Here is an 18,015-nt window from a genome sequence, read left to right as displayed (position 1 = left end):
GTCATTTAAATAAACGAATATTAGATTTTTATGAGGCCAAATATTCGAATACAATATTTTTGTAAAATGCCCATCCCTAAAAAATTATAATTTGTTACATTTATATAGAGCTTTTCTGGGTACTCAAAGGGGGAATCTCCTCAACCACCACCAATGAAACTGATTGAGCGATTACACGAGATACATTTCAATAAGTTGGTCTGTATCTTTCAACATAACGTTACCTTCATATGTTCATTCATGTTTATTCTTTAACTAGTAGCAGCTAGTGAATAGGAAGAGATGATCGCGTTCACTTGCGCCCTGTCGCGCCACATCAAAGAGCGTCAAAACAGCATTTTTTATAAAATGGACCGAATTTGAAAGATGACAAGGTAGTTAGTCTTCGCTCACTGTATTCGTCGTGTACACTACACATAGGACAATGATCCAATTAGCTTAAAATGCTATGGTATTTGAGCTCACATGCACATAGGCTTGAAACCTGAAATTGTGATGGTCTTACAAAGATCTTACATAGAAGACTATTAAAACCACTCAACAAAGTAAGTTTGTTAGTATGGTGAGGGACAACGAAACTATGTGGGGACAAAACAAAAACGCGAAAAATTATGATGGAACCACGTGGAAAAAGACCACGTGTCAGCAAAGTGAAGAGTCATGTGAGCATTGGTGGTTCAGTGGTAGAATTCTCGCCTGCCACGCGGGAGGCCCGGGTTCGATTCCCGGCCAATGCAACAATGTTTTTTGTTTTGTTTTTTGCAATGTGACATTTAACTTTTAATAGAAAATGGGAAAAATATACAACATATTAATTAAATACACTAAAACATTAAAAAAGAGGAGGTTGCATGGCTATCTAACATGCTGACATTTTATATACTAGTCTGACTTCAAGACCGTGGTTAGTGCTCTCTCTGGTAGAACATCTGTAATCAATTACACGACTAAGTGTGACAGAGACAGAGAAGATACCATGGTTAAGCGTTCTCTGCCTTTCATTGATATACTGGCTTGTTACATCACTGCATATATATCTATCTCAAGTTTAAGGAAGCTTCTCTTCAAATATTGCATCACTCTAATTTTGCCAAATTCTTTATGTCATCAAGGTCACAGATGCGCAGTAGGGGTGCGATTGCCATCATTTTCAACAGCTCTAATAAGCTCATGTATTCATTAAGAGAGTAAAAACTGAGAAAAAGCGACTGGGGGAAAGCGAGAGCATAAGAAAGAAAGATTTAAGTGGAGTCTCAACAGAGCTCAGACACATTAATCATTGTTCAATCCCAGACAGTGCAGTTCAGGTACTACCACTTCTTAATGACCTAAAGCATGAGTGTGTGTTTGAGTGGGTGTGTGTTTGTGACAGAGAGTGGAGCGAGTCGACTAGAAAATACCACTGAAAGAAGAGAACCTTCACTTTAATGAGTCTGGCCCATAGACTGTAAAAAAATAGGTCTGGTCATGTCAGCTCACCATGTCATCAGTAAAGTGCTGTGCTAGTGACATGTTATATTACACTGCCATCTGCTGGAAGCCAGAGGAACTGTCTGCATTTGTCAAATTGCTCACCCTCATGTCATTCCAAACCCACAAGACTTTTGGTTCATCTTCGGAACACAAATGAAGATATTTTTGATGAAATCTGAGAGCTTTCTGTCCCTCCATTGACAGCTATACAACTGACACTTCAGAAAGTTCATAAAGAGATAGTAAAACTAATCCATATTAATTAAGCGGTTCTCAAGTGTTACGCAGCACGTTTGAGCTTCCGCAAGAGGTTTGTTCTAGTGGTTGAGCTTCTGTTTATCTTCGCTGATCAATGTTTATGTGAATAAAAGCCTAAATTCAATCAGCTCATCATATAAAGCGATCGTGTCTCTTCAGAAAATTTTGGACTAAACCGCTCAATTCACATGGATTAGGAATCTCTTTGTGAAACTTCAAAGTGTCAGTTGCATAACTGTCGATGGAGAGACAGCTCTCAGATTTAATCAAGAAGATCTTCATTTGTGTTCCGAAGATAAACGAAAGTCATACTAGTTTGGAACGACATGAGGGTGGGTAATTAATGACAGAATTTTCATTTTTGTGTGAACTAACCCTTTAAGGCTGTCATGAAACTACACACTTATGGTGCATTCAAGTCCTCCTGGGAAGTTCATATTTTTGAGTTGGGAAGTTGTAATTACAACCTCAGGTGCGTTCAAATCACTTTGGTCGAAGCAAGATGGCAATGTAACTTCTACATGAAAATTCAACAAGACTTTTTAACTCTACATCTACAAATTGACAAATAAAAAATGTGCATCAGGTGTGTTTTTGTTTTGTGTTTTCATTCACCTCGGAAACTCTGGGCTTTAAGAAAAATAGGTTTCTCACACATTATTACAACTTTGTGGTGACGTTCATGTGCATTCAACACATGACTTGATTGCACCATCAGTTCAAGTAAGAAATATTTTCTCAATAAGTTACATATTGGCACTTACGAATGTTGTACTCCTGGACATGGCTGAGGTAGCTATAAATTGGTGAATAGCCAAAAAGCACCACCATGATAGGCTCTCCATTTCTGTTGTCCACTATGTGAGCAGTATGTCCCTCCACGGCGAAGTGTTGGGACTGCAGCACAGGACTGAGCGTCCTGAGGGACCAGGAACGGCTACGTGTATCAAACAGCCACAGTTCATCTGTTATGTTCCCGGAGCCTGCCTCCAGCTTCCCACCAAACATGTAGATATCATCCTGCAAAGAGCAGAGAAGAGAAATGAAGACATTATGAGATCCTGTGCAAGCATTTGAGGCATTACATCACCTCAGGCTGAGCAAAAGTTGGACATCAATTTCCCAGCATCACAGGAACACATATTCTCTTGTGTGAACAGCCAATCAATACACTGCATCTAAAAAAGGACTCCATGGAGAACAGACTCAAGCCTAGTGAAACTGCTGCATCTCTTTAACTAACAAAAACATGACTCAGAATATACAACCACTGAAAACTACTATTGCTATTACTATTTATTATTGTGATTATGAAAACAGACTAATCTCCTAACCCTCAATTATAACTTTGATTTGCAGTCAAAGTTTGGGGTCAGTAAGACAGTTTACACAAATATGTTAAGCAGCATAACCGTTTTCAATATTGATAATAATTAAAAATGTTTCTTGAGCACCAAATCAGTATATTATAATGATTTCTGAAGTATCATGTGACACCAGAGGCTGCTGAAAATTCAGCTTTGCCATTACAGAAATAAAATACATTTTAAATATTTAAAACATCAATTAGAAAATAGTTTAATTTGTAATATAATAAATTGTAATATTACAGTACTTATGATAAAATAAATGCAACCTGGGCTTAAAATCTTATCCTAATGTGTGTGTGTGTGTGTGTGTGTGTGTGTGTGTGTGTGTGTGTGTGTGTGTGTCATATGTATAAATGCATCATGTGTTTCATATTCAGTTGATATTCAGATAAAAGTGCAGAAAGACACTTTATAATTCATGAAAAAGTAAGCAAAACTCCATCTCAATATGCTGACTGAACTCTCATATTCATGCACACACACGCACGCTGTAAATGCACAATGACTGGCCTGCTACCGCATTCCTATCATCAAAGTGCATTCAGCAGTTTATGACAAATAAAAACATCTACCAGACAACAGCTTGGTGAAATACAGTCATGTGGACAGGACAGTGATTTTAATTTGCCCATTTGCCTGGGACCTTTCTCCACAATGAAGGCAGTTCATTTAAAACATAATGTGCACTGTCAAGGAGAGAGAAAGTTTATATGCGTGATGAAAAGTGTGAGCTATTGGTGTCCATTACACTGCTGCACAGGTGTATTCACTGCTATGCTTTGCTGGTTAAAACTAGCCCAGTGAAACCAGTTTACACTGTGGACTGAGAGAAAGCTCCTGCTTATTTCAGTCAGACTCAGTGAGCGTATCTTCAAAACCATTAACAGAATAAATATTCTTGTGAATCTGCAGACATTATCACAGGCTCTGATGGAGAGGAAAAAAAAAAACACCCTGCAGTGGAAAATTCATCGGAAAGAATGTGATTCATATAAATGTGTTTTCAGCATACATTTTACCAATAGAATTGATTTTATTTTTTTAAGTTTTCTATTGTTCCTTCATGTCCTTCATTCTAAAAGTAATGCGTTTTTGTTTTGTGTGGACTGACATAAGAAAATGACTGTTGCATTGGCCGGGAATCGAACCCGGGCCTCCCGCGTGGCAGGCGAGAATTCTACCACTGAACCACCAATGCTCACATGGTAATGAGATGTGCTCCAGTGCTCATGTGGGGCTAATGCACACGTGCCTTCCTTAACCAATGCAATGAAAGCAAGTCGGTCAGTACTGAGAGTTGAGAAACTGTAGAATTTTAAATAAGAGAGAAAAGAGGGCTGGAAGAACGAATGGAAGGATAATGTGTAGCATAACTGAGAGTGTGGCGTGTTTGTGCATGACCACGGGACCTCCCAGTGCACTGTTATGTGAGCATTGGTGGTTCAGTGGTAGAATTCTCGCCTGCCACGCGGGAGGCCCGGGTTCGATTCCCGGCCAATGCAACAGTCCTTTTCTTATGTTAGTCCTGACGTAAGAAAACTTAAATCTTTATTATAACATTCAAATGAATACTTGGCTTAATTTACAACTGTTGTCATTTTTATGACAGTCTGCTTCCTTAACAAGCTAAATGAAGGAAGTAAAGGAACACAATTGAACACAGTTAATGCATTTGACAAAATACCCATGGTTAACACACACATAAAAGTACTGTTTATCATTAAACAATGGAAAATGTAATGCTAGGTTAAGATAGATGGCTCTATCACTCTTATTAATTGCTCAACTTCGATCTGAAATCACCCTGAATCTTGATATTTAACACCCTCCTTTAGGCCATGTCCACACTAATACGCTTTCGTTTGAAAACATATTTTTCTCTCCCTTTTCGCCTTCCGTCCACACTGAGATGCCGTTTTTATTAATGAAAACGAAGCTTTTTTGAAAACGCACTCCAAAGTGGATACATTTGAAAACACTGTTTTCACGATGTAGTGTGGACTGTGAAACCGGTGGGATTTAAAAACGATTACATAAATTTAGTCATGTGACGCATATTGTACCAATAGATATTCATGTTTATACCAGTATTGTGCCTGTATGTGCTATTCACTTTTACACTGTTGCTAAAAATATTCTACATTGCGCACTCTTCATATCACAGTCCTGCAAAGATGACAAAATTTACTCACATTTGCTGTCCTGCGGCAATACGTGAGAGCAGTTGCGTTTTAGACCAAACATATGGTGACTGCGTGCGACCAGGACCGCATCAGTGAATGGTGAGATAATTACTAAATAAAATTATCCTGTCAGAAGAATTGCGCAATAACTTCAATATTTATTTTTCCATCTGAATCATATCAGTGATCTTTTTTGGGGGGTTACGCATGCGCAGTAAGGTGAATTTAGCCTGAAAACGGTAGTGTGGACGGAGAGTGTTTATAAACGAAAACGCCATTTTCAAATGTCTCCGGATTAATGTAGACGTAGCCTTAGATAGCACTAAGCCATAAACTGTCCATCTTTTTAATGTGATGTTTACCACATTACTTGATAATTATTAGAATCATTTTCTGAATAATAAACACTAGTGGGCACTGTTGCTACAAAAATATTAAAACATCTAAAAAAAACATGCACCTCAGTGCAACAAGTAGCTAAACACTATTTGAGCTTGTAACATTGTGGACAACAATGACAGAGGTTACATCTTTTCAATTGTAAATCAATGGTTCTGCATATCAATGGCAAGCAGTTAAACCACTCACTGAGGCATTGTTATACAAAGTATAGAGACTAGCATTGTGTTTACCTTGTGAAGAGCCAGAGAGTGTCCATAGCGCTGCAGAGGGCCGCCGTTGATTGGCACCACATCCCATGTGCTGCTCTCTAGATTATAGCTGAAAAACAGACAGAGAACTGTAAGGAAAGGAAGAAAGAGAAAGTGTGGTGCACTCATTGCTAGCTAATAAAAGTGGGAAAAGTAATGTACACACTACTTATTTCGAAAGAAGTTTCTTAGCGTCACCGGGGTATATGGTAAAAACAGTAATATTGTGAAATATTAGTATTACAATTGAAGTTTTTCCTATTTTAATACATTTTAAAATGTAATATATTCCTGAATCCCGTGGTGGCAAAGCTGAATTTTCAGCATCATTACTCAAGTCTACAGTGTCACATCTTCCGAAATCATGCTAATATGTTGATTTGGTGCTCAAGAAACATTTCTTATTATTATCATCAATGTTGAAAATCCTTTGTGCTGCTCAATAGTTTTGTAGAAACTGGGACACACGGGATAAGCTGAAGACGGACTCAAAAAGGAGAGAAATGGAAGCTCTCTGATTTATCAAAACGATTCCATTTACACCTGGTCACATAAATGTGTTTTTGCAATCCGATCTTCAATTCCCGCACTATATGCAGATTTAATGGAGTGCACGTCACCGAAAGCAACAGATATGAGCTGCATTTTATTGATCATCAGCTAAAATTTCTAAATCAAAGACCGCAATAAGAGAGAGCGGCAACAGCCCTGGTAGATCATTTCGGTTCTTTACTTTTAATGAAGATGATTGTGTGTTAAGCGTCTGCGACTTACTTTCACTTTGATTTGCGTTAGTTTGCACGTTGGCTTGATGAAAAGATGCTCATCTGCGGTGATGCGTGTTGCAGTGGCGCCGTCATATCTGGCTATAACATTACATATAGCCTATAACACGCTCTCACACGTTTATTTTTGAGCATTTTTGGGAGATGTAAAATTTAAATAAGTGGTTTCAACAACCAGATGCATTTACACTTGTCCAGTTTCATCTAGAGTTGCCAACTTCAGAAAAGAAAAATACGGGACAATTGTGGTTCTTTACAGGAAAATAAGGGACACTCAAAATATTTGTACTGTATCACACAGTATTATGTCATTTCAGGTTTGTATGTGTTTAAAAGGTTCTCAGACATAAACATTTGTTTTGCTTAACCTATTTATGTACAATTTAATTCTGAATTTTAAGGTCATTAAAAAAAAAGGCACACTACACACAAACCATAGTTCAAAATAATAGCATTTATCTGAAATAAAAAGCTTTTGTAACATTATACACTACATTTGAAAGAAATTAAAGAAAGTAATAGCCTACTTTTATTCAGCAAGGACACATTAAATTAATCAAAAGTGACAGTAAAGACATTTATAATGTTACAAAAGCTTTTTTATTTCAGATAAATCTTTTTCTTTTTTTTTTAAACATTAATAATAATAATAATAATCAGAAATGTTTCTTGAGCAGCAAATCACATTAGCATATTATTCCCTCTGGTAGATTTCATGTTTTCTTGCGTGGCTGGATGGATGTTGGACTCATGAACAATAATCATGTTGTTTGAATTAGCCAGAACAAAACCCGGACAGTGAAAGGGATTTGCCGTTAGCGCGAGTCCGGATCGAACCGGGAGTGACAGCAGAGGATTCTGTTCGCAAATAAAACAATGATTTGTCCCAAAAGAATAATTAATTCTCAATTTAGAGTTTGTTATTCGTATGGTCTGATTCATATAGTGTTTGGAAGATGACCGGTGTCGTGATCATTCTCAAGTGTCGTGTTGCTGTTGTATCAGTCAGTGGTTAGATCAGCGTAGCAGTATATATAGGCCTACAGGACAAGGGAGGTCACGGACGGGACAAATAAATTAGGCCCAATATACGGGATGTCCCGGCTAATACGCGACAATTGGCAACCCTAGTTTTGTCTGGAATGCGGCCCAGACCATCTCCTGAAGTGGTTTGAGCGATCGGATTCAAATCCATCTCGAATGCGTTTCGGAGGGCATTTACACCTGGTCTTTTCACGATTGGATAGCTATCTGATCACAGAAAACGCATTAAGTGGCCAGGTGTAAACAGCCCCTTGTAAGCCAAGTTTGCCTGTTATAGGGCAAATAAAAAACAATTAAATTTGATTAAATCATGATTGGTGCATCACTATAAGGAACCAGTGTGGACTTCATCAAAAGTCGTTAAATAGCATACAGCTACAACAGCCAGGACTTCATCAAGACACATACATACTGGATAAGAACTTCCTGATCAAACCTGCCAGATCCTTAAGGAAATTTATTTTAGTATAAAATGCATTTTTTACCTACTAGCCGGTTACTCAGTTCATTATATTTAGCAGACTGAACCAGGGCAAATTGAGAGCCAATCACAGAGCCGGTCACATTTAACAAAGCTTATTTGGAGATTTAAACAAGTGACTTGAAAAAAGTGAAGTACAAAATATTGGCTGATGATGTCACCAGACAGCAGAACTTACTTTATAACCATCTGAAAGGAGCTGTAGTTAAAGGTGAACCCTCCAATCACCCACATCAGCTTCCCATGAACCACTGCTTTATGAGAAGCCCGGCCTAGTGACTGTCCATCAGGCTTCACGTTAGGCAGAAACCAGTGCGGTTCAGTCGAAGGAAATTTTAAAGAGCAATCTGGACCTGAGATGGGAAAAAAGCGTCAGATAAAAAAAAAAGACGAGCAAATTAAACTACACAGAGGTGTGTGTTCACAGGACCCCTGTGAGTCATAAACTCTAATTTAAGATACTAAACAAACACTGAGGGCTACTTACCAGAACTGTCAACAACTTGAGATGTATTTTCTATAGCATGGTTAAGAAGTCAAATATCTCAACCAAACATGCTTGCTTTGAATTTCAAATGCTATAATAAAAATCATACCCCCCCCAAAAAAACTAATCAAGATTGCTTGTGGGGAAAAAAATAGCTGGTTATAAAAGTAGCAGTAAACACAAAATAAACATTATGGTCAAAATTTGCCGTTACAAAGCTATGAATTAAATTGAATAAGCATGAATAAGAACAGCCAGAATGTTGAAGGACAGATCCAGAAATGATCCAACACTGTCACCTAGTGGTTAGTAAAAGCATCTCTATAAATGACGACTGAGGTTGCAAGTTCACCCCAAGCAGTGTCTTTTCCAAACTCTTTTCCAGTTATCTCCACAATAAAGAAATTAAATCAACAGCATATCATCTTACAATCTCAATAGCAGACCAACAAAAAGAAGTCAGTTCCTTTAAAATTCCAGTCCATTTAAGCAGCGAATGCTTTGCATACGCAATGCATACTCGCTAATTAACACTATAATTAACACTATAAATTCCATTGTTTGAGGTGTACCATAATGCTTACATGGTAAAATGTTGGTAATACGTATCAACGTATTCTATGTAACTGTCCGTCATTAATTTATTTACCAAACGACGGTTATTTTCTTCAAATCTGCCGAAGTGTTTCAGGTAAGTGGAGCTTTGGTGCTGTTGTTATCTGTCGTCATCATTGTCCCGCATTCTCATTGGTTCGCAGGGAAAGCGGTCCGCGTCGCGAATCGTTCGCCCAAGCGGAAAAATATGATGTTACTGCCAGATCTCAATCAGTGAAAATCACATTGTATTTGATACAAAACTTACGGAAGCCCTGAACCGCAAGGTGAGAAAAAAAAATAAAAATAACTTATCTCGTTATTTCGACTTAATAAGTCGTTATTTCGACATAATATCTCGTTATTTCGACTTAATAAGTCGTTATTTCGACATAATATCTCGTTATTTCGACTTAATAAGTCGTTATTTCGACATAATATCTCGTTATTTCGACTTAATAAGTCGTTATTTCGACATAATATCTCGTTATTTCGACTTAATAAGTCGTTATTTCGACATAATAAGTCGTTATTTCGACATAATATCTCGTTATTTCGACTTAATAAGTCGTTATTTCGACATAATAAGTCGTTATTTCGACATAATATCTCGTTATTTCGACATAATAAGTCGTTATTTCGACATAATATCTCGTTATTTCGACATAATATCTCGTTATTTCGACATAAATATCTCGTTATTTCGACATAATATGTCGTTATTTCGACATAAATATCTCGTTATTTCGACATAATAAGGGGACATTCTAATATGCATTAAGCTACATTTAGCGTTCTTATAATGAGTTTCTATGGGAGGAAAATGCTTAACGTCAAATTAAACGCTTTGCGTTCATATTCTGGACTTATCAAGTTCACGGATAATTGTGCGTGCATTTATTAATCAATATGATACTAAAATCGTAATATAGAATAGGCCTAGGCCTACTATAAAAATCAGATAAGTCCAGAATTCCACTGTTGATAGGAAGATGCAAGTGATCTCGCCGGCGCCTCCATGCCGCGAGATCACTTGCATCTTCCTATCAACGTGGAATTCTGGACTTATCATGCAGTGTGCGCTCCACAATAATGGTGGAATATGTTGGAATAGACGATTTAATATGAATGATGTGCGTCAAAATCTTGTGGTTATTTGTTATAATCTTAGGACTTTATTATTATTGTCTAACCTGTATTATGATATTTGACGAATTGCTTTGTTCCTTTTTTGTACGTTTTGGACAAAAGCGTCTTCTATGTAGACTAAAATGTAATAATAATAATAATAATTATTATTATTATTATTATTAGAGTTTATAACTATAAATGAGTTCACTTAGTAATAGAGTAATATGTTTGTCTTAATATAATTTAATAATATGATTTATCAATGCTTTATTTTTATAAACGCTTTTACATTTTTGGATAAAATAGGCCTACATTTTTTGCATAATTTTTGCTTACAAATATAGCATTCATAAACTATTTTATGATAAACATATTACTGTCTTAAGTTAACTCATTTATAGTTATAAACTCAAATATTAATAATAACATTTTAGGCTACATATTTAGATGACGCTTTTGTCCAAAACTTACAAAAAAAGGAACAAGGCAATTCGTCAAATATCAGTCATAATACAGGTTAGACAATAATAATAAAGTGCTAAGATTATCACAAATAAACAAAAGATTTTGAAGTGAAGAGAAGTGTCCTTGAGACACTAGCAGAGACAATATTTCGTTACACTGCGCAGTGTGTACCCAACAGGTGTCCAGATTATGAATGTAGAGATGTTGATTGAAAAGTACCCATCCCGTCCGCTCAGTTTATAAACCGTAGGCCTACTCATGAATTCTCAAACTGTTTAACATTTGGCAATTAGCCTACACATAGTTTTGTGCTAGTTTTGTTGTCAGTATTGCTCTTTCAGCCAGCTTTATAGTTTATCTAGATTTGGTTTATTTGTTAACTTTACACAACTCAATCGCAGATAGCCTATTTTGCTTCATGCTTGGTCATTATTGGCCAGATCAGAAACTATGTTTTACTTGACTTGGCTTGCACTGCCTTATACCACTACTGCGGCTGTTATCATTTTTATTATTATTAGTGTAATTGCCAAAGTTAATTGCCATTAATATGCAACGTTTTAGAAAAGTATAAATTAGTAGAATATCCAGTGTTATGAAAACAGTAGGTCAACATAACTACAATGCATTCTATAATTCCCGGTCTTATTCTGCCCTCTAGTGGCATATCGAAATGAATACAAACCTTAACATATTTACTAACAGACCAAACACAGTAAATAATCATACTAATAAAGTATATGTACAACAAAATCTGATGAGCTCAGAATATACGCGTTTAATTCCACGTTAAGCAAATTGCCGAATACACTCAAATGAGATCGACTCAGACGTCAATAAATGGACGCGCAAATTATAATCACTAATACAAAATAAAACAAAAATGTCTTTTATACACAAAAATGTCTCTATTTGTACAAATTGCTGCACATTCGTTGAATTCTGAATTTTGCACATTTGAAAGCAATTTGTTTATGGGTAGCCTAAAATATCTGCAACATTTATCAAGTTCAAGGATAATTGTGCGTGCATTTCTTAATCAATATGATACTAAAATCATAATAAAGTATACTACAAAAAAATCATATAAGTCCAGACTATGAACGCAAAAAAACTCTGTTTTACTTGACTTGGCTTGCACTGCCTTAGCCTAGCACTACTGCGACTATTATTATTATTATTATTATTATTAATACTAATATTAATTTAACTATTATTGTTGTTGTTGCACTGCATTCGTTGAATTCTGAATTTTGCACACATAATTGAAAGCAATTTGTTTGTGGATAGTAGCCTAAAACATATCTGCAACATTTATCAAGTTCACGGATAATTGTGCGTGCATTTATTAATCAATATGATAGGCTACTAAAATCATAATAAAGTATAGGCTACTACAAAAATCAGATAAGTCCAGAATATGAACGCAAAGCGTTTAATTTGACGTTAAGCATTTTCCTCCCATAGAAACTCATTATAAGAACGCTAAATGTAGCTTAATGCATATTAGAATGTCCCCTTATTATGTCGAAATAACGAGATATTTATGTCGAAATAACGACATATTATGTCGAAATAACGAGATATTTATGTCGAAATAACGAGATATTATGTCGAAATAACGAGATATTATGTCGAAATAACGACTTATTATGTCGTAATAACGAGATATTATGTCGAAATAACGAGATATTATGTCGAAATAACGACTTATTATGTCGAAATAACGAGATATTATGTCGAAATAACGAGATATTATGTCGAAATAACGACTTATTAAGTCGAAATAACGAGATATTATGTCGAAATAACGACTTATTAAGTCGAAATAACGAGATATTATGTCGAAATAACGACTTATTAAGTCGAAATAACGAGATAAGTTTTCTTTTTTTTTTTCTCACCTTGCGGTTCAGGGCTTCCGTAAAAACTAACAAGATTTATATTCAAAAATAAAAAATAAAAAAATAAAAAATCGAAAGAAACTATTTTCATAGCATTTCATTTTCTACACAGAAAAACTTATTGTTTACGAAAACGTATAAACTGTTAAAGACAGACCTACTGTAAGCAAGAAGGCCTACTGTAACTATACGAGGATGTTTTATTTCAACTTTTTAAAGAATACTTATATTTTTCATTCATTATATTACTTATAATTATATATTACTTATATTAACACCTGCAATTGTGTTTTTTATTTGACATCTCTGATTTAGAGCCGATGCACAGTGTTGCCAGATTGGGCCGACCATTTCCAGCCCAAAATCTCTTCAAAACCCGCCCAAAACTTTAATTGCCAAAATAATGTAGCCTAATAGAATTTTATTGCCATGTCAATCAAGGTTGATAACCACAATTTGTATCTCCTTAAAACAAAATAATGACAAAATAAATACATTTCCCAGGAAAGCGGATCAAAACGGCAAATACATTAAAGAGAATTAGCAAATATGACAAATGTCCAGGTGGAAACTATGTCAAAACGGCAATCAAGAAATTAAACTATGATTTTAACCCTGGGAAAAACACATACATCATTTTCATTGTCAACAGTAAGAATGAGCCAATTTAAGTGCAAAAAGTTCCCAATATAACATAATTAGTAGCAGGCATTTCACACAAAATTTTTAATTCTGACATAACTAGTATTAACATCATTGTATATCTATATTTTCACCTCATGTTGAACGTGCATCATAAAATTAACCTAATTATCATTGATAACCAGCAGATGGCACTATTGACATGAAACATGAGACTCATTGTGATTTTTTTTACTAGTACAGACCCTTTCCAAAAAAATTAGAATATCATGGAAAAGTTTATTTATTTCCATAATTCCATTCAAAACGTTAAACTTCCATAGATTATAGATTCAGGGCCCACAACTTAAACGATTTCAAGTATTTAGTTGTTTATTTGTACATAATTTGGGCTTCCAGCTCATAAAACCAACGAAAACAGGATTTCAAAAAATTTGAATATTACATGAAATCACACAGTAATTACACAGTGATACCATGGTCATTGAACCAGGTTTTGGTTCTTTTGGCAGTGTGGGCAGGTGCAAATCCTGCTGGAAAATGAAGGAAGCATGAAGTGCTCTGAAATGTCCTGGTAGACGGCTGCGTTGACTCTGGATTTAATAAAGCGCAGTGGACCAAAGTCCTCTTTTCTGATGAGAGCAAATTTTGCATCTCATTTGGAAACCAAGGTCCCAGAGTCTGGAGGAAGAATGGAGAGGCACACAATCCAAGATGCTTGAAGTCCAGTGTGAGGTTTCCACAGTCTGTGTTGGTTTGGGGAGCCATGTCATCGGCTGGTGTTGGTCCACTGTGCTGTCCACTCAACGCAGCCGTCTACCAGGACATTTTCAGAGCACTTCATGCTTCCTTCAGCAGACAAGCTTTATGGAGATGCTGACTTCATTTTCCAGCAGGATTTGCACCTGCCCACACTGCCAAAATAACCCAAACCTGGTTCAATGACCATGGTATCACTGTGTAATTACTGTGTGATTTCATGTAATATTCAAATTTTTGGGGTTTTATGAGCAACCCATAAAACTTTTGGGAAACTTTGGGTTTTTTCATAACTTTGTTATATTTGTTTAGGTGGTTTAAGAAATATTCCAGGTATATGCAGTTATGGAACTCTGTAATCAACATATTGAGGAAAAATGAATGAATGTACATTACTGTTCAAAAGTTTGAAATCGGAAATATTTTGAATGTTTTTTGTTTTTGTTTTTTTTAAGTTGTGCACACCAAGGCTACATTTATTTGATCCAAAATACAGTAATACTGTGAACATTTTTTACAGTCTAAAATAATGGTTTTAATCTATTTCAAAACCAAAAATCTTACTGACCCCAAAACATTTTAAAGTAAAAACTTGTACAATATCAAAAATCAAAAAGACAATGTGGAGATGTCATATAGACATCTGAACAATTCTTCAGCACCTCACCTTGCCAGCTGTCATTGCAGACGCAGAGCTTTTCTCCGGTGAGGTCGCAGTATCCACGGTCAGGACTGCCACAGTCATCCCAACAGTAGGGAATATCACACGCCTCACCTTTCCAGTATCGCTCACACTCGCAGTAAACACTGCTAGAAATGGAGTTGCCCGTAGTACATCTTCCATGACCTGAACAGTTATTAGGACAGGAGTTTATCCTGAAAAACACACCAGGGAGAGAGAGTGATCAGGACAAAAAAAATAAATAAATAAACAAATAAATAAAATAATTATATATAAATAATGAAAGCATTGTCACTGTATAACGATACTCACGAATAAAATATGTTGAATCCTGTGAGATTGTAGGCAGCATCACTGAAAAAGTGCAACAATGCGTACCCAGATGTGGTCACCACCTCTGGAATGGTTTCATTTCCTTTTGTTTCTGGGACAACCAGGCCACTGGACATGCAAGAGTATGACACACAAATCAGATCAAATACTTCATTTCTTTGTGTTCACATGTTCCACTCAGCATGAGGACAGCTGTTGCTAAGCAAACAGCATCTAAATAAATCTCCATGCTCTTGACGGTCCAATATTCTTCAAATAAAGCAGAAGATAACCTCACATTTAGTGCTTCAGCACAAATGGACAACCAGCTGGGACTCTCAGACACACCACAGGACACAGAGATGTGACGGACTAGATACCGCACACCAACACACACACACACACACTAAAGTACACAGCAGGTATCTGAACACAAGGTCCATCCCATTAGAAAGGAATAAGAGATAGCACTTCAAATGAAGAAGAAAAGAGAGAAGCAAACAGACTACTTTACATTTAATGTGACTTGACTAATGTTACCTCAATATTTAGGCGGGCAAATTATCTTATGAGAATGTGCTTTTTTCCCCTTGCATATTCATGCATATTAATAGCAAAGATGATTGTTACTTGCAGCATTACATGTGAGCTATTCTCTGTCGCTCAGAGTGCAACAGTGCCCACCAATTTTTTCAGCAGCCTTGTTTCCGGAGGGATTTTTCTTTAAATTCTTTATAAGAGTTATAAGCCACGAACCGAACCAAACCAAACAGTTATGAGGTGAATCACAACATTACAAACTTTGACTTGAAGCAAAAAATGCAAGAAATAAAATGCAAGACTGTACTTTACGACTTTAATGAGGGAAAGAACTACAATCCCATGAAGCACAGATATAAAAATAATTGATTTAATATTTTAAATAAATATACAGAAACACTATATTTTACATTTATTGCAAAATATGCATATACTGTATATCCAAATATTTCTTCATGGGAGTGGGTGGCCATTAAAGAGTTCTTTTGGAGCAATTTGCATGTTCCACTTCTCAGATTTTTAGAGATTTCTTTGCAGAATCATGGGTAATGTAGAAGAATTTCATGGTTAAATAGGATTATTTAAAAAATAACAACAAAAGCACATATAATCGATTAACAACTTAAAAGTTTATGATGGGACCAAATTAGCATATTTTTTCCACAAACAATTTGTTTAACCTTATTTACTGTAGTCACAGATGATGTTTACCTGCAAACCATTCACCAACTAAGGTCCATATTCCGATTAGGCCTTAATTCTGACAAATATTTTACATGAGAAAAAAGTTTTACACATGGGATCCAGATATTTTGAGTCAATATTTGAAAAAAACTAAGATATGCAAATTTTTCCCCATTTTGATGTCATGCCATTTATTAATCTGTATTCTAGCAATTTTAATTAAAACATGAATCCTCATTCTTTTCCTTAATGACAGCACACATGGCTAAATCATGAATCGGAAAATATAGGCCAGTAACCTTTTTAATTTTTAGACTGACAGTGCTTTCATCTGTGCAATTTTTTTATTTATTTTAATGCTTGTAAAATAAAAAAAAATATCAGTAGTTAAGCACCATTTCATAGAAGAGAAACAAGAATAACTTTAAATTGAAATTCCATGGGTCAGCAGAGGTTAACACCCTCACTACGCTTTCAAATGAAAAATGTATGTAACGCCAAGGAAAGAGAAGTCACATGTTCACACAAACGAAAGATCAGCATACATTTTTTAAGCGCACTTCATGGGTGACTTAGTCTGATTTGATTCTACTGTGTTATTGATTGGTTAAAGTTCACTGTTCATTTCACTGAATTGGACATAAGATTTGTTGATGGTTTTGTTATACTTTTTTGTTTTACTTTTGTTTATGTACTATATATATATATATATATATATAAAATGTATAATATTCTTTTGTTCATGAAATAATAAGCTCTGTCTTAAGTCAATGCAATGCTTTTTTGCTCGATATGAAATGACTAGGGAAGTTTGTATCCACTCTGTCAGGGTGTGTGAATTACAATGCTTCCAGTCCCACTCACCTAAAAACAGCTATCAAAGGTGCGTAAATAGAGTCTCCATCAAAAACATACATGTGATCCCAACTGCACTCTGTGGCAAAATGGTTGAACCTCAACCTCAGCACAGCATTTGGGCTAAAATAAAAACAGAAAATATATTAAATTTGACACTTAATAATAAGAGTAAAGAAAATTGTATTTCAATCATGACAGCTCTCGGAATAGTTTTAGCATGTTATTGAAAATAGCAATGTTAATATATTCGGTCTTTGCGGACTAGATCTGCTACACTGTTGCTGCTGCTGTTGCTGCAGAGCAAGCATGAACTTGCTGCTAATAGATACACAGACACGATGCTGTGAGCATGTAAGATATGCTACTGGATAAATAGACATACAGTGAGGCAAATAAGTATTTGAACACCCTGCTATTTTGCAAGTTCTCCCACTTAGAAATCATGGAGGGGTCTGAAATTGTCATCGTAGGTGCATGTCCACTGTGAGAGACATAATCTAAAAAAAAAATTCCAGAAATCACAATATATGATTTTTTAACTATTTATTTGTATGATACAGCTGCAAATAAGTATTTGAACACCTGTCTATCAGCTAGAATTCTGACCCTCAAAGACCTGTTAGTCTGCCTTTAAAATGTCCACCTCCACTCCATTTATTATCCTAAATTAGATGCACCTGTTTGAGGTCGTTAGCTGCATAAAGACACCTGTC

General features: G+C 35.7%; 1 protein-coding gene across 3 annotated transcripts in view; it reads right to left on the bottom strand.

Annotated features, from left to right (window-relative positions):
- atrnl1a (attractin-like 1a) overlaps nucleotides 1-18,015 on the bottom strand; it is a 266,096-nt gene that overhangs the window by 214,151 nt on the left and 33,930 nt on the right. For all 3 annotated transcript variants that reach the window (XM_084390795.1, XM_084390794.1, XM_084390796.1), the window contains exons 3-8: nucleotides 17,309-17,422; nucleotides 15,221-15,349; nucleotides 14,894-15,102; nucleotides 8,423-8,597; nucleotides 5,917-6,004; nucleotides 2,496-2,751 (exon numbers count right to left, since the gene is read on the bottom strand). In XM_084390795.1, coding sequence (XP_084246921.1) covers nucleotides 2,496-2,751; nucleotides 5,917-6,004; nucleotides 8,423-8,597; nucleotides 14,894-15,102; nucleotides 15,221-15,349; nucleotides 17,309-17,422 — 971 coding nt within the window. The remainder of the gene's footprint in view (nucleotides 1-2,495; nucleotides 2,752-5,916; nucleotides 6,005-8,422; nucleotides 8,598-14,893; nucleotides 15,103-15,220; nucleotides 15,350-17,308; nucleotides 17,423-18,015) is intronic.

Source organism: Rutilus rutilus, assembly GCF_951802725.1.
Source record: "Rutilus rutilus genome assembly, chromosome: 20".
NCBI classification, from domain to species: Eukaryota; Metazoa; Chordata; class Actinopteri; order Cypriniformes; family Leuciscidae; genus Rutilus; species Rutilus rutilus.
The sequence above is the reverse complement of the archived record's forward strand: the minus strand, read 5'-3'. Positions and strand labels throughout refer to the sequence as shown.